This window comes from Lissotriton helveticus, chromosome 8 (genome assembly GCF_964261635.1).
Source record: "Lissotriton helveticus chromosome 8, aLisHel1.1, whole genome shotgun sequence".
Taxonomy (NCBI): Eukaryota; Metazoa; Chordata; class Amphibia; order Caudata; family Salamandridae; genus Lissotriton; species Lissotriton helveticus.
In genome coordinates this window covers 418,985,327-419,003,599 of record NC_136069.1, presented here as the reverse complement: position 1 = coordinate 419,003,599, position 18,273 = coordinate 418,985,327, and the positions used below count along the sequence as shown (strand labels likewise).

The following is an 18,273-nucleotide window of genomic DNA, read 5'->3' as shown; positions in this document are numbered from 1 at the left end:
GTCAGGATTTCAGAATAGCGAGAGACCACAAACCAGCAGAAGATAAGAGTTGTAAAAAAAAAAAAAAACAGCTGGTTTCCTAAATTGCTGCATAAAAGACATATGAATGACAACTCTCAGGCGGAACATGTCTTCGATAGTATTCAGTAGAGATGGGCAAATAAGTTGAATGAATGAAAGCAGTAAAAGAGGAGAACATGAAAAGCACTACAATGAAGAATACTTCAAATTTCCCTTATTTCATGTTTTCTTTTTTTTTCCCGCACACATTCTTACTTTTGATTTAAGTGAAGGTTTAAGGTTTAGAATGCTTCTTCAAAGGTATGACTGTGGGGGGAAAAATACATGAAATGAGGGAAATTTGAAGTATTCATAATGTCATAGAATTTTTTTACCAAGTAAGAAGATACAGCTTGATCACTCAATACAATATAGTGTGACACATTGCATCACCATCATATCAAAAGATTAAAAAGAAAATCTAGTACATTTGAGTAGACAGTGCATGCACAATAGTTTTTGGCCCTCATCTCTGCGGGAATCCCTTGTGTGTAGCATGAGGGAAGTCTAGTCTGGCCATAAATTACTATCCATTATGCATTACAATACAGAAATATTGTCAGAAACATTGACAAAATAAAGCATGAGTAGTTGAGAATTGCTTGTTCTGTATAGAAACAAGAATAACCCTTTTCGTCATAAAAAGAATGACTGTGTATAGAGGCAAATGTTACTTACCTTGTGTAACAATATTTCTAGTGGATGCATAATCATCCCAAAGATTCTGTACCTTAAGAATAATTTTCACATGCCAAACTGGTCCTTCCCTCAACTTCCTCCCCACACCCACCAGAAGCTAAGAGCACCGCTAGGTGGTGCCATGTTGTTCCAGACAACTCTACCTGCTAAAGATATCATCAGCATATAATAGACAACAACCTGTGCGCCAATGCAAGTCCATTTTTCTGGGCCCCAGCTAAGCATTTAGAGGAATGGAGAGCGGATCCACGAAAGCAACAGTAGCCCAAACATGACTGCCCATTGGTTCTTAAACCTGGGAGGAGGAATCTGCAGGAAGACTATGTAGCCATCAAAACTATTGTTACTGAAGGTAAGTAACTTCCTTTTGAATGATTAATCTTCCTGTGGATTACCCCACCTTAGGAAACCCCATAGGAAATACCTTCTTGCAGGTGGGGATGAGAATAGCAAATAGCAGCAACCGGAATGCCCATGGTGAAAGTTGCGAGAACAGTAATTGCCCTAATTGAGCAGAAACAAATATCCACTGGAAGGTAATTCTTGGCAAAGGCATGACAAATCTCGCTACACAGGATGACCCAATAAGAAACCAAGTGTGTCTCACCATATTTCCTTCTTGGATCCAGTAAACCCTACAAAGGGATGTTCATCCACCCTGTGCAGTAAAGTGTGGTTGATGAAGTATAAAGACTAGCAGCCAGTCTATGCAGCCTCTCCTTCTGTTTGCAAGGATGAGGAGGAGGAAAGAAAGTCAGAAGTATAACAGACTGGGCTATATGATGGACGCACAGAAGATCGTGATTCTGAGGCAGACAATAAGCTTCCTCTGCCTTACTCGGACAACGGCTTTTATCTTGACTTGGGAACTGCCAGTGAGCCTGACAAGAATTTTGGAGGACTATTGCAGCAGAAAGAGTAGAAGAGAAATGCCCAATAATGCTCAGTGTAACAAACAGGCTTCAAGTCTACCACTTGACCCTGCAACTGGTTAAACCCTTCTGACAAATACTGCACTCAAAACTCACCTAAAGGGATGAAAATGAAGCTCTGGTGAAGGTCTATTAATGCCTCCATGCAGATGTGAAGGTTTAAATTCCCATATATCAAGATCTCAGAGCTAAGTACTCATGTAAAATACATCAATGATTCAGGAGTACACAACATGTATTTGACTACATCTATTGAGGGGTAAACAACAATCTTATTAACAATGGGTAACACAGTTGCCACACAGGAGACGCTAGGAGCACCATAGCAGAAATTGTTCTGTTCACCAAAAGCTGTCATCGGAAACGCACATAAATGTCCTGCACCAGATAGTCAAAAGAAACCTATGCAAAGATCCAGATTCCGTGACTGTCTAGAAACAACATTGTTTTGGCATGTGTGATTCTCGTCCTTTGCCAAAGGGATTATTTCCATTGTGCCCTATAAAACGGAGATGAAATGCAGAATGTTATTTGCACACACAAACCCGCCTCCACCAAAAAATGTTTTCTCAAGCAAGTTATTTCGGCCTGACTACCTACCGGTTAGGCAAGTCTAGGGCAACTGAAATGATATTTGGTTATATAGGCCAAAGTCAGCCAAACACAGATCTTGTGACAGTGTGGGTCATTCTTTCTCTTGCTTCCATCTGATAAAAAAACCAGTTGTACTGTTATCCTTGAAGACTCAAAATTACAAGTAGCAAAGAAAAAATATTCCAAGTCCACATCACAGCCGGCAGGAGGATATTAATAGGCAAAATAGACTCCTTATCGCTTCAATGATGCAGCCGGTAGCAACAGAAACTACTCCTAGCACTTCTCACTGCTACCATCTGTCCCCATTCTGCAACTGTCCACAGCTTCCCCACCTCGTCCTCTCTTACCTCAGCAATATGTACTCTCGCCTTATCAATTCACATTTTGAGTTACTAGCGACTATCCCACCAAGCCCCTCCCCAATGAGAATCACTTTACTCAACAGTACACACCACATATACACAACATCCAACACTACACTACAGAACGAACAAGGTACTGGCATTCACCACAGTAAACAATATTCTCATCACTGTACCCTCATCAGCAACCTCCCCCAGACACACACTGAACTGTCATACAATTGACGACATTAGAAAGAAGCTCCTTGCAATCAACACATCCAAAATATGCCGAAAACTGGCTACTGGAAGTACCGGCTGAAAAATACTATGGTCTCATCCAACAACCAGCAGAACATTCGCCTTCAGCTCAAGAAAGATAATATTCCCCACACAGGAACATATCCATTTATCAGTAGAACATCCTCATAGGACTAATCAGACACCACTTTGGAAAATTGCCCATTAATTACCGATGGCATTGCAATACCGTATCGATAGCACACAGTACGTCCCACAAATGTCAATAACACAACCACAGTCAAAGAGAAATGCTGCAAAGGACAATGCCTGTTCCCCCACTACTACAGGAAGGGTATGAGACTGCAGCCATCAATGCATCCATAATAAGAATGCCTGAGACAACAGGTAGGAAGCTGAACAAATTATATAAACTTAGAGCCATAAAGAAACTGCATTATGATGTGTGCATGATCTTGGAACGAGATTCAAAGTATTTAATCTTATTAGATTGTGAAGTAGTGTAATGCCATGCTAGCCAATCTTTTTACAACAACTCTGGCCTAGGCAAACCTGCATTTTTATTGCTAACATAAGCAATAGACTTTAAACATGTATCTAAAAGGTGGCAAGCATAGGTTTACAAAATAAAAATAAATGAAAAATTAACAATTGCAATAGAATGTTCAAAATCATGGAAGGAATGGAGAAGCAAATCAAAGCTGTAATTGGCCTACCAGCCATAGCTCTGTAGTGGACTGCTTTCTGTGTGGATGATCACATGTGCAAGAGCAAAATGCTGTCACAGTGAAGAGAGCCAATGACTGGAGGGAGTCAACCTACTTCCCAATGCTGTAGGGTGTGAGGGGCAGAAGCAGAATGTAAACTGCAACAGACCAATGTAAGAAGGATGATCTGACACACCCCAGGCTGCATGTTTAGGGTGATAAGGTTTGAAAATCATGACGCAGGTGAAAAGGCTAGAGTTTTCTGTAAGCCAGACCGAAAAATAGTAATTGTCTGCCTCTATGCAGACCTACGATCTCATGAGAAGCATCTCACAGATTTAGAGAGTACAGAAAACAACCCTTTTGGAAGACTGTATTGGTTAGTATACTGAGCCCATTTCTTTGATAAGTCCAATTCATTTTCTTTTATTAGTGTGAGATTTCAGAGCCAGTCTCCTTTTGGAAAAGTTGGGACTCTGCCTTTGTGCAACAATAAAGATCAGTCTGCATTGACTAAGGTTTTTTTAATTCAGGACTTCTGTTAAAAAAAACATTACACAAGATCAGAGATGTTCTAGAAAAAAGGGCGATGAAAAGTTCTCCATCAAACTTCTAGTCGCAAATCTGAGCTTGCCAGACAAGACGTCCTTCTAAACATGTCATCAGACAGCCAAATGTGACATTTTCTACAGATGGAATACCTAAAGCAGCACAAATTCAAGAATCTATTTAAGATTCTCAAAATGTGCGACTTTGATAAAAAAAATAGAAACGGCAGCAAGGCGGGCCTTGGAAAATGTTTGGGGAAAACTGCATATCAGAGAACAAAACAGGAATCAAGTGACCAAATAGGAAAACTATTTTCTCCCTGACATCCTGCGTTGAGGCTATGAATCTGAAGCCAAGGATAGCAGTATGGTGGTTTTCATGCTATGCTTTTAAAGAAAGTACAACATAAAACCTAAGTTTTAAAACCAAAAATTAAATAGTAAACTCCATTTTCATTGATGTTATGACCACAAAATCAATGTTGCAAATCAACGTAATTTTACTGTGCAATTAAAATGGTGTTGAACAATTAGTCATTAACTATATTTAAGGGGCGTGACTATTAACCATTTATAAAAAGAAGCAAAAACATGTAAACCCTTAACGTAATGTGCTAAAAAAAGTTCATATTCTTAGAAACTGATACCAAAATGTTTTCTTGTCTCTCAGTACTGTCAGCCTCTTGAACGTCTGTCTTTGAACTGGCCCATGCAATTTTAAGGTCATTTATATAATTAGTACTTCACAGAAGATGCTGTGAATTGAAATGTGTTTGACATTCCAGCAATGTTAGATAACACCTCCACTGTGTAATCATCACTGATGTCACAGTAAGTCATTTTCTATCCAAGAGTATGCTCATATTAAATTGTGGCAAAAACCACTGGTCGTAGTCTACTACAAACCTGCTTTTCAGAAAAACGTCAGTGTGTTAATAAAACAACTTGTGAGAAATTGTGAATGGACTTCCGATTGCTCTAGTGCAGGAAAAAAAAAATATCGAGCAAGTGAAACTTTTTTGTACCTTTCACATTGACAAAAGAACTGTGTAAATGTATTCTTCCAGCCTTTACAATATGTCTACATTACTTTGTATTTAAAATTAATTATCCACCTATGTGCCTTATTTGCAAACGAGTTTTGTTACACTTAATTTTATAAAAACTCTCTGAAAACAGGGAACATAGAATGGTGGGTGTGTGGATTTGTCCAAAGCAAAGACAAATGTTTAAAGACTGGTAGTCTAACAACATTCACTTTATACCAACACTGCAAAACTAGTTGATGTTAAGAAAAACAATTTTCATGTAAGCACAGTGTAAAGGCATACCACTTATTACATTTAAAAACAGGGTAATTGGTAGGATCGCATGCTTCCAAGCAGGAAACCAGCGCTCAAATCCCAAACTAATGCTGACATCCAGCTGGTGAGATCTCGAAGTGCTGTGTAGGATACTTAAGCAACCACTGGGGAGATCTGCAGGTGAAACCAACAGCAAGATAAGCTGAATTATGCAGAGGATTGCATTTCACTCCACCACTGTAGAACCACGCAGCCATGGATGCTGTTGAGTGTGGGAAAAACATGCCTTGCTGCGAATGTCGGCTCTGAAAGGGCTCTACTTCGCGTCTCCTTTTCATAACACAGCTGGTTCTGGTGTCCCGGTCAGTGTACCCCTGACACAGTCAACCTGGTGGAGCTAAACCACGGGATGTTCAGTCGGTCCAGCAGTGCAAGGTTGGAGCTGGTACACCAGACCACGACCAGCCAGAAGGAAAGGCGAGAGGAAGCAGGCACCAGAATGATAAACTGAATACAAAAATAAACAGGTTAAATAGCTTTGTTAAGTACCTTAATCAATGTTATAGAAATTTAAGGAGAGGGATTAGGCTAACCCATGTATTTTTTAAAGATAATTGTTCAAGACAATTTTAATTGCACTACAGTAAAATCATTCAGGCAGGGCTGACGGGGTTGTGCTATGATGGGAAATGATCTGTTCATGCGCATTACCTTTCAGTGCCTATGAAAAGAAGACACATTTTTAACAAAAAAGAAAGTTAAACCTCAATTCTAACTAAACCATAGCGCAGGAGTAGTATTCACATAAACACCTTGTTTTCAGTAAACAGTTCTTTCCACAATATCGGTCTTTGTGAAACTAATTTCATTTATAATCATAGTACACAACCAGAATAGGCAGCCCGAAAGATTATTGAAATCAGCCGCACTGCATATAAATTGCAGAAGAAAAAGGGAAAAAAGTAATAAACCCCTCAACATGACAATAGCTTGTTTTTGAAACAAAATGCAATTTTCAAACTAAAAACACAAATTTTGAGAAATAAAATGTGTGGTCTGTTGTAGTATTTCGGACACATTGTGGAATCAATGTAGAGCAGACGGTGAAAATTAATTCTTGTGCAATGGTATATTAAATGTAACTAACCCAGGGATTTCACTGCTCCAGAAACAATGTGTACATTACGCCGGGTTAATTCATATTTGTTTTTAGCATTCAGGTTTTTGACTGGATATTGAAAAAACAAATCAATGCAATGTAAATTATCCAATATAATAAACGTACATGAATAAAAGGATAGACCAAACTAGAGGTAGACAAAAGAAAGCAAGTCATGACAACTACTTTGGACTTCATTTTGAACAGGTAAAAAGTAGAGAGTAATGTGAAATTTCAGAGGTTATTACAGTCCAGTAAATCAGTTGAGAGGCAAGGAACTGAAAACATTCTTATATGAGAATGTGAAAATCATTTTCTGTACAAATCACGGAAGCTAACAACCGAGTTTACCTAGATGAGCCACGCATGGTCTTTACTAAGGTTATCCATAATCAAAGAAAATTGCAAAATAAGTCCACAACGGCTGTTACATTGTAAACCGGGTATGTAGTAACCAAATAGTCAAGAACTACACACAACAGAATGTTTATCATGTTTTGCTCTGTTCAGATACCAGCCAGAAAGGTTTTTTTTTTTTTTATATTTGCTAATGACCAACATTAAACACAATCAATGCCTGAGCACTTAGTGTTAATTCCTCTCTTAAGAGGAGGCCTTGCCCTGATTGAAGGAGGGTCCCATACTTTCTACTCAAGCTTGATTCATCTATCTTTAGTTCCTGGTCTACCTTACAATAAATGGGAAAGGTGATAATAGTCCATGTTACTGCTTTGATTCAACTGGATCTCCCCCTGATAAGTGATCTAAAGGGATATCCATGAAAATCTAGATGAATTAACAGAATTCGGGATAGGGCCCTTGGAATGAACTGCTTCCTTCTTGCATGAATCAGTAAAACGGTTCTGCTACGGCCCTTTCATGCCAGAGACTTTTGGGACTTTGTCCTGTTTGCCCTTTTTAAACAAATACATGCTCCTACCTAAGTGATGGAAGACTATGGTCTTACATCTCAAATGTTATGTTAATCACACTGTACCAACAACTATTTCCATGGCATCAAGGCACGTTTTCCAACTAAACACACACTTGCAAAACTGGAAATACTCAATCTTGGCGGTATTTCCGTGTCAATTATATGGCATTAATACTGTGCAGTATCCATGAGAATGTAAAGTTTCACTCTAACATGCTGTCAGTAAATAATCTGAAGGTTTGTCTGGAAAGATAATGTGCAATGATAATTTCAAGTTTGAAGTGCTGATATAAATCCAATAAAAGTGGATTAGAAGTTTTAGACATTTGTAAGACGAGTGTGAAGGGCTTTAGATATCATCGTCCAATTTCAATGCTTTAAGACCTTTAGGAGTTTATAACTTTACAAAGGGGAATAATTCAAGTGCGAATCTTCAAGATATTAGAAAGTTAAAGAACCGGTAACATCAATGACAGGCATACGGTCATTGTACATGACAAAGAAACACCGATTACTGCCACTGGATTAACATGCACTTTAAAATTTCTTCAACACATTTCTGCAGCAGTATGCAAAGTGTGAATGGTTGAAAATTAACATTTGAATTTCATGCCCATAAGTACAATGGCACACTACCATCATACGTATTAAAATGTGTCCTATACTGTGCCTAGAGCTTTTATTGGTGGTCAAAACAGATATTTTCTAGATTATGTTAATAAAACTTAGACAAAGAAGTGTTAAAGCTACAAAAGATGCAAAATAATAATACAAGGCTGATCGATGGGTAATACGGTCAACTGAATATTGAGTGAAGAACAAAAATACTAAGGTGAGGTCTCATATGGAAAGCTATTCACAAGCTTTCCCCTACTTACCAGTCCAAACATGGATTATTTAGCTAGCCAACTTCGCTGCCAAGAAAAAAAGTCATTTAATGGCAGAACTCCAATCATGTATTATCTTCCCTACTAAGTTTAGGATAAATCTTGGATCTACATTTTCACTAGCAGGTTGAAAAAGTACTATTCACTACTTAGCAGTGTCCTAGATAAACATGTGGCGCAATCTGGCATTGGTACTGGAAAGTTACCACTGTTGAGTTAAATGTCGAACAATACTATATGAGGCTATTTTACTGACCTATTGGTTTTATACTTGGTGCATTTCTGTATTGTTTATGAGAATCCTGATCTCTAATTGGTGTGTCCAGCTTGTGAAATGGAACCAAGGAAGAAATTAATATTGACCACCACAAATTTTTAACAGGCGAAATGTTTTCTCTGCATCAACGTAGATGGTTTTAAGCCTCCAGTTGGGTTTGCATTATGCATGCAGATGTATCCAATGGGTCAGATGATGCAACTGGGAGCGAGGAGCCTGTGTACTGGTATACTAGACAAAAGATATGGCAACATAAAGGCTATTATTTTAAAGGTCAGTTAAGTAAATTAGAGCACTTCCTTAAGCCAGAGTAAAAAAGGTAGGATTACAAAATTCTGCATATGTAAGAACTGACAACAGATGTCATCAAATGCAGGCAAACATTTGTGTATTGGGATAAGAGATTGGCAGAGTGTAATAAGAGAATTATTGTCAATGAAAAAGAATAGAGTCATATTATACATCACATAAAGTGAACATTTAGCATCGGTAACCATTGAAACAGATGCATTTCAGCACTTTGCAGATTAGGATAGTAAATGGCGCTAGAAGTTCCTCTATTGTGAAAGTATAAGATTCTGTGGGTACACCCTATGTCAGTAAAGTTTTTTTTCCTCTGAAGCATGGGATTTTTAGGCAGATTTCCTCTTTTTTGAGCAAAGAGATAGCCTTTCATGTACCTTGGAGAGTGGAGGAAAGAGTGTCACGACTAGGATTAAGTGCTCGTAAATAAGGATACACAAGATGAGTCAATCTACTTCGTGTTTTACTGCTTTAATTAGGACAGACCAAGATAAGCACCTAGTATGTTATACTTCCAAGATTAAAAACCCTGGAACAGTTTCCAACTAGGGGTGGCAGAACTCTCAGAATTTCACTTCACGGAAATCTGCATAGTTGTCTAAAAAGTCTGACATTTCGCAAGCAGCAGAACGCTTACGTTGCAATTCTTGAGCTGATTTTTAGCGCCGGGAGCTTGTCCTGCCCTGTAAAATCGGCACAACTGAGACACCACGAAGAGCCAGATGGAGCTGCACATTTCTGCTGCTTGCATAGATTTTCTACTCTAGCTGCAGCTTCCCCAAAGCAAGCGGTAGCGACATGCTGCGCACGCCCGCATTGAGATATTTCACCGGGAAGCAGTCTAGTGTTCGATTTTCTTGCTTGCGCTCACCAACTTACCGCTGGCAAGCCATTCGCTAAAAAGAAAATAACCCATCATGCTGTGGTTTGCTGCGTTTTTTTCCAGAACTTCGTGTTACAAGCGGAGCGGGCAAAACTCTGCGAACTCTGCTGGAGGAGCGGAGTTTTTCACCCACCTCTATTTCCAACATCAACGAATAGTTCTACCCATATGAATCTAGAGAGGACACCAACATTAGAGAACTACTGCAACAGGTAGGCAACTCATCTTACCAAACACAGGAGATTAAAGGCTTTTGAAGTCGAAATATTTCCTGGATAACAAGTTTGAAATCAATCCCATTGTAAACTATCTGTGCCAAAACCACAATCGGGTACAAACTTTGGCCACCATGGCAAATATTTATAACTTCCACAACGCACATATTAGCCTTTTCATATCGTGCTACTAAGTAATGCATAAATATGCCAATGACAGTATTAAACTTAGCATTGATTCAAAGTGGTGCATAAATAAAAAGGAGCTGCATGTGGCTGTGTATGGATGCAGGTAAAGCCCTTTAGGGATTTTAAAGTTAGTGATGTATGTATGCACCGGACAAACTTATAAAGACCGAACCACATTTGAAAATGAAATCAAAATGATTTCTAATTCAAATAACGAGTGAGACCTATGCGTTCGGTACAAAGATCAGGTGGTACAAGTACAATTTTCAGCATTATCCACTAACAGAGGGCCAGATGAGAAGCTTGTGGAAGAGAAAGTTTTTTTTTAAATAACTGCATAAAGATTTTTATGTTTGGCTACCCTTCATCAGCAATTACAAGATTATACAACCTTGTGCAATAGAAACAACATTTACGCTAGATTAATGTGCATAAGTTGCAGTCACTTTTAGTAACTGATACGGTTAACTTCCGATGGACCTGGTAACAAGATTTAACTAAAGTTGCATGGTCTCGCTCAAATTTTGTTTAGCATGAAAATTCAAAAGTGCCCTTGTCAAACACTAAAGGCATGGAGTGCATTCGAAATTATGTAAATTCTTTGTTTAACCCCTTGAACGCTATATTGGATTTTCCAGCCTCATATAAAGGTCTACACCTGTATAACTAATTCATGTGCTTTAGGCACAAGCCACAAATGTTTACGGAAGTGACCCACTAATATTTGTGAAAAATATGTACTAATATTAGAGGAAGTTTCCTACACAGGAATGTGCAGACACCCGAGAAAACAAGTATGAATGTGAACATTGTCCACACCTGTCAAATATCTCCACCTCAAGTGTGACACCTTAATCCACCACCATGTCTTGGCTTTTTGGACAACATCGCTTTGCATTCTAGACCTTGAAAATTCTACTACAATTGTGATTTTAAATGTCTAGCATGCAAAATACTGCTGCCGAAAAAGCAACTCAGCAACAATGACCACAATTTACTCTGCCTTGGATTGAAACCATAGTTGAAAACTTCTATAAAACACAATATGTGAGGGGTGTGTAATAAAAACACTTCTGAAAAGGCTTATAAATTATAAAAGGCAACTGCAAGTTTTCATCACCTTGCAGCATTAATCAACAAAGCAACTTTCTATATACAAATGAAACAAAACAAATGAAACAAAACCAATGATTGAGGTTTTGAAAATAAAATAATGTACTAATCTGTTGATTCAGGAGGATATCAGTCAATACTAGGAGTGCATCTAGAGTAAGTGTTCAACCAAAAATAATATGCAGTTTGAAGTAATTTGAATATCTAAATGGGAAAACAAGTAGCAATGAACAAATAAATGCCAGGGAAGAGTAAATAGTTAATTAAGGCCATAAATGTCTACAATCTAGATCAACCAAAAATACCATTACACGAGGTCATCAATATTTGTCAAGTGTGCATTTTGGTTCCACCTTATTCCCTACACACAGTTTATGCCTCTAGAATATTCTCCACAGCACTGAAGGTTGAATTAGCACACGCAAACCAGGCTGCTACTACATTAATATGTGAGATAATCGAGAGAGACCCCTTTGCACACCAGGGGAATAGGATACTTGCAAACAGTGAAATAACAGGGGAATCCCTTGGCGGAAACAACTATGACATAAGCCCATATATTAACACAGGTGTCACACACAATGCATAAACAGAGAATTTGTTTAAAAAAATAGTTTTCACTTTTATTTTTATGTTAAAAAGACATTTAATCAGCGATACAATATACATTTTTTTTTTAAACAACAAGTTATAATTTCATTAAAAACATGTACAATATTATCACCACCATATGCATCCGAGGTTCATAAATTTACTGCTGGAACACAATCTTACAGATACAAGCTAGTTGTCATGCTCATCAACTAAATAAAAAAGAGAACAAGGGGAGACACAAACACAGACAGTACTATTTGTCATCAGGGTCGCACATCCAAACAGACCAATATTAAACTATATCCTGGACCCACTCAATTAATCTTGTCTGCAGGATAAGCTTGGTCACGCAATTGTGCAGGTGTGGGCGGAAGTTTCGAGCACAGGCGTATTGGGCGTGGAGAGAAGAGGTCCGAGTAACCGAATGATTCCTAACAGAACCATAGGGGACTTGGGACATCAACCCATATCCACCCCAGTGACACTTCAGCTGACCTTAACTTAGAGGAGAATACCAGGTTCATCAATTTGGGAGGTCGTCGTGAGATCGGAGGGACCGGGTAATTGTACCGCCTCCGTGAGACTAAAAAGAGACTCAATGGGATAGTGGTTTTTAATAAGAGGACAATATAATATGTGAAAACAAATGCTGAAGTAATTGGCACCAAGAATCAGGATTAGATTTCAAGTTTTAACACATATTAGGATGCCCTCAAATACAAAAGACACAGAGAAGATGCAGAAAATTAACATGAAATAAGGATTGTATTAAAGTCGTAACCAACCAGTGCCCTTGACTAAGAGAGACTGATTATATAGTCTTGAAAAAGATGGTATATTACTGTTAAAAGCCATCGAAACGCGTCGACGCCCACACCTGCACAATCGCGTGACCAAGCTTATCCTGCAGACAAGATTAATTGAGTGGGTCCAGGATATAGTTTAATATTGATCTGTTTAGATGTGCGACCCTGATGACAAATAGTACTGTCTGTGTTTGTCTCTCCCCTTGTTCTCTTTTTTATTTAGTTGATGAGCATGACAACTAGCTTGTATCTGTAAGATTGTGTTCCAGCAGTAAATTTATGAACCTCCGATGCATATGGTGGTGATAATATTGTACATGTTTTTAATGAAATTATAACTTGTTTTTAAAAAATATATATTGTATCGCTGATTAAATGTCTTTTCAACATAAAAATAAAAAGTGAAAACTATTTTTTAAAAAATTCTGTTTATGCATTATGTGTGTTAGAGACCTGTTTTAATATATGGACTTATGTCATAGTTGTTTCCGCCAAGGGATTCCCCTGTTATTTCACTGTACTACATTAATATTACAACTAAAAGGAGGCAGAGAGACTGGACAAAAAAAAATGAAAAGTACAGCAAAACTAGCGGAATTCTAACATGAAACAAAAACAGAAGCAGTCCTCTTGTGGGTAAAATATATTGCAACACGTGGGTAATATATATCACAAACTAATAGTGCGTGCAAAGTATTTTCAGTTTTTTGGCAAATGTCCCAGAGGTATTGTTTAAATTGTCCTCTGTGCTTTACTATGTGTGTCAATGAAGGTTAACTGTGCGCTCCATGTACTATGTTTTTCTAAAGTTTTGTTTGCGGTTTATGATTATATACGTTTTAAATTCCCAGAAGAGATCATTTTGTGTCCACATTCAACCTACCTGCCCATAGTTGTCTATGCCCGTTACTAATCTATTTAAATTTAATAAATCAAAAGCGGTCCTTAGGGATTGGCCAAGAGTCGTGAGTCCTACAGCTTGAAGATGTTTCAGTTCGTTCATGAACGTTGCATGGTTTTCTTTCCAACCAGCCTGAAAAGAGAAATATACAAAACTTATCATTGAGCTTTTAAATGGAAAATGAGGACACGCGCCATTGCATTTTTAAATCTAACATAGTAAACGTATTTATTAATCAATCACAGAAATAATCAATAGGCAGCATTACAGCATTTTCATTTAACAGAAGTCTGAAGGGCTTGATTACTTCTACCTTGGAAAAACCACCACTAGTGGCGAAACAGGTATTGTTTTCTAATATACGATACCACTATATACTACCACAAAAAACAGATTCAAATAGCCACACCGCTAAATAAAAAAACAGAAGAGCTGGTAAATACACAATATTTGTAATACCTTTTAGGGGGCATGGGAAACAACGGTTATTCATTTTAATGAAGAGTTGGACCAACTGCCTCATTCAAATACTTCCCTACCGATATTAATGTCTCTTTAATGGAAAAGGAGAAGAGGTGTTGACAAATGTAGTCTTTGACTAAAATAAATTACTGTGTTAGTAGGACTGGATTGCAAGACATCTTTATTAGCCAGTAAATATGACTTCGATTCAATGGTGGCATTCCCTGCAAACTTTAGAAAAGGAAAATGGGAGGAGACAATCCTAATGAAAATACTTGTAACCATAAGAAGACTTATGTAATTTTTGGTACTTTAAGAGAACATGACTTTTACAGCTGTTGGTTTAACGTACCAGCTTTAAGATACATAGCCTTTTGTGCAAAATAAAATAACTGGCAGTACCTAGCTTAAAGGGGGACAGATTGGCTCTCGTTGGGAGAAAAAATATTGGACTTATAACAATTCGAGGCAGATTGCTGCACCAGTGGGTGCATAGAATTAAGGATTTCGAATGCCTATGTTGCAACCTATAATGCATCAAAGCACTGTTATATCCATATAGTCTATAACAAATCAGGCTAGCTCTAGGTATGAGACATAGCTTTAACCTAGCAAAAAACTACACAATGGGTACGTTGGTGGAGCCGTGTGCGTGGGGGGGAGGGTGAAGTATCAAGAAAGATGTGCTTCAAAGAAGAAAAGATTAAAGTAAGCCAGATTTACAGGTGGAACAGGTGATGGATAAGAGCTCATCAGAGGAGGTCCGGTAACCACGTGGTAACCCTAATAAAGGTTTTGGACAAGGAAAGTAATTGTAATGGAACACCTGCTGCTAGAACTGAGTCAAAGTTATTGCTTCTGGCGGTCAAGGAATTGAATCCATTTTAAACCAGCAACATGTTTCCTAACCCTGGTGAGCATTCAAAGATGCATTGGGAGATGGTGTCAGTAAAGGTTGCTGCACTTCTGAAAACGGTAATTGCCAATCCCTATTTGAAGTCTCTGCTCTGGTGACAAATACACTGCTGTTGTCCAAGTGAATATATCACAAGTAGTCTCTTGCACTAAACTAGAATCTGTAAATACAAACTGAACGGTACTTAACATGTTACTTTTTTGTCTATGGATTTCATATTGTGTATGCAAGCACGTTCACCAAACAAAAAGCTTCACTATTCTTAAGGGCTACTGCACCTCACTTTCACGATAACAGTAACAACTGTTAGAAGTAGAACTAAAGTACTGACAGCAAGCTAGGGACTGTACAGCTACAAACCTGTGGCAGCTTCAATATACTATGCCTTGTGGCTCAAACAGTAGATAAGTATACACATGCCCCAGAGAGCAATACTCCGTTTGCCGAATATATGTCATCAGCTGAGTATGCAGGCAACCCACTGCTCTAAATGCACAGGTATGGTGGCCACGTTATACATTTCCTAGCACCTCTGTATGAACGATTTAGGTCCACCGTTGAGACAGCAATGCTTGTTGATTCTTCTGTCTCACTGAAAGATGAATGTTATTTAACAGGCTTGGACCTACAAACAGCAGCACTGCCTTTAGAGAATATACAGTTCTGTTCCCCCGCTCAACCCACTGCAGTTGTGTTTTTGAACAGTTAGAACCTTAAAAACATGAAACAAAAAAAAACTGCAAGAACTGTACTCAGGTGAACTTGGGGCACGCGTGCTGCTGTCAGAAGCAACACTAGCTAACTCTGGACCCAACTGCACTCTTATGGTGTGCGGAGGCGAAAGAACGACTGACAGCCCCCTGCCCCTCCTCGAGCCCTTTCCCCTTTAAACATAAAGCGGGACTGTCAGCGTTAAGTTGAATAAATATCCCCCACAGTACATTGCTGCACAGCAGAGGAAAGCAAGATGTCGGCCATGTTTGCGTGCGGGACTAGCTGCTCTCTTTTCCCCGGCTTCCCCGGTGGAGGGGGGCAGAGGGGCGACGGGCGGCCACTGACACAGCCAGCTGGGCCAGGCGGCGGCGGGTTTACCTTAATCCCTAGCGGCGGCTCCTCGAAAGTGACCAGCATGTACCTGTCTCCTCTGCTGGCGGGATCCCTGGATCTCAGCTGCGGGAGACGGGGAGAACAAAAACAAACAAGACACGGCGTTACTCGAAGCGCCCCAGCCTGCACCTCACGGCTTGTCCGGAGGACAGCTGCCCTCCCGAAGCCAGGCTCCCCTCACCCTCCCGGTACCATACCTTCATGAAAGTCTCTACTGCGCCTTTGGCCGTGTCCAAATAGGAGGTGCCCAGGTAGCTGCGCTGATTCATGGACGCGGACGTATCTATGAGGAAGAGTAGAATGGGCATAGTGCTGGCAGCGCGGGGCTCCCGGGCTACATGGACTCAACACGCAGTATTTTAATATTAGGAGCTCGGAGTCATGGTCGACTCTTCCCAGAGATAAGTCTAGTCTCCCTACACGCCCTTTGTTTTTAAAGTAGGACCCCTTCCAGCCCACCGCCAGGGTCTCTCTTTAGTTATATATGAGGTGGAGGGGCTGCTGGGGGGGTTTGGGCGGGGAGCTGCTTTTTTGTTCTTTATTAGTGCGCTGTTGATGTCTCACAAGTTTCACAGAGCCCCACACACTGCACTGACTCGCGCTCTCGCTTCCCTCTACTGAACGTTCCCCCTCCTCGCCCCTTAGTTTTAAGTCAGGCAGGAGGCGCAGCAGGCCCTCCCTCCGCAGACACGTCTCGGCCGCGCCTGACGTCCCCGCCCATTGGACCGCCCATGCCCCGCCCGCCTGGCACTAGCCAACTGTCCAGGGGAGGAGCTGGCCGGTCATCGTGTTAGAACGCGGGCGGTTGCAGAGCGGAAAGAGTGAGGAGCATTAGGGGAGGAGTGGGCGGGTTTTGGTCCATCGACGAAACATTGAGGGCGGTCCGAACACGCCATGTCGTTGCGCATGCGCAGGCATTGTCTTTCTTTCGGCTCGCGGATGTCGGTTGAAGGACGGGCGCACAGAGCAGGGAGATCGGAAGGGTGCGGGCGGAATGCAATAACCATTTTTCTCTCTTGAAAAAGTGTTTAAACATGATTTAAGCCAATATGTACCTAGCGGCGCAGAGGTGCATCTTTATATATAGTGATGTTCAAGGCGGACGGAAAACAACTCCTAACAATTTCCAATACGTATGCAGGGTCTGCCTGGGGAAAACGACGTTATGTGGCCATTGTTTGTTGGCGGTGCGGAGAAAGAGCTTCACATATATTTGGGCTTGAATGTGTATTTTGGCGGTGCGCATGTTTGTGTTATTTCGTAAAAGCTCGTTATCTTCTCGCAAGACGTATCTGAAACTGTCGACCAGGAGCTGTGGTGAGGGTGGATTGCGTCATGCAGCTGACTTTGTATTTTCCACTATCGGGGCATACCTCGAGAACGCAGTTGTCACACGCGGTCATTCGTTTAACGTGGAGACTGTTGTCTAATCGCTTTTAGACGGAAAGTGTTTTTTTTCTGTACTGTCTAGATATATGCCCGTGTTTTGCGGCGTTGTAGACTGTTGTTCTCTGGGTGCACGTGTTGGGGTGGCCGTTCTTTGTGCCATCGACATAAGTACTCCCTGAGGACCTTACAAGGTCAGTGGGTGGTAGCCTTTCAGTCCTCGGTTCTAGTTGAGCGGGCGGTCGGAGAAGAGGGTGCCTTTGTGCAAGGTTGTGTTTTGGGGGGTGTTAAGAAGAACTTAAGTCATCTTCGATGTTGCTGGGGGCGTTTTGCAATCGTTTGGTGTTGTGATCGAAGTGTACTGTAAAAAGAGGGGCGGGTGTTTTTTTTGCCCGGCATTGTTTAGTGTTCTGTACACTCATCGAAGGCGGGTGCAGACAGACGTTTTTAAAACTTGTGGTTCAGTTATGGTTGATGCGGAGATTCGTTCTTGTTAAAACCTGTTTTGATGGTTATCGCCCAGTTGGAGACTGTGGGTGCCTTTCTGCTGAGCTCTGAGGGCATCGGAAGAGAGCGGCTCCTTCCCACTGTGATTAACCGTTTACTTTTGCGCATGAGCGAAGCATTTCCGACCCATGCATGTTTTAACGTTTGGTGTGTGAGCATTTTTTTCTTCATCCTGACTTAGACGT

At 40.2% G+C, this 18,273-nt stretch overlaps 1 protein-coding gene across 2 annotated transcripts in view; it reads right to left on the bottom strand.

Moving 5' to 3' along the window:
• INTS6 (integrator complex subunit 6) overlaps positions 1-16,825 on the bottom strand; it is a 428,531-nt gene extending 411,706 nt beyond the window's left edge. The window contains exons 1-4 of one of the 2 annotated variants that reach the window (XR_013599828.1): positions 16,393-16,816; positions 16,181-16,258; positions 13,326-13,842; positions 11,383-11,949 (exon numbers count right to left, since the gene is read on the bottom strand). Coding sequence is in view for 1 of the 2 variants with exons in the window: in XM_078657272.1 (XP_078513398.1) it covers positions 13,693-13,842; positions 16,181-16,258; positions 16,393-16,503 (339 nt within the window). In the remaining variant the exon portion in view is untranslated. Of the gene's footprint in view, positions 1-11,382; positions 11,950-13,325; positions 13,843-16,180; positions 16,259-16,392 lie in introns of those variants that run through there. The other variant, XM_078657272.1, reaches the window with a different exon arrangement.
• Positions 16,826-18,273: the final 1,448 nt, after the last annotated feature.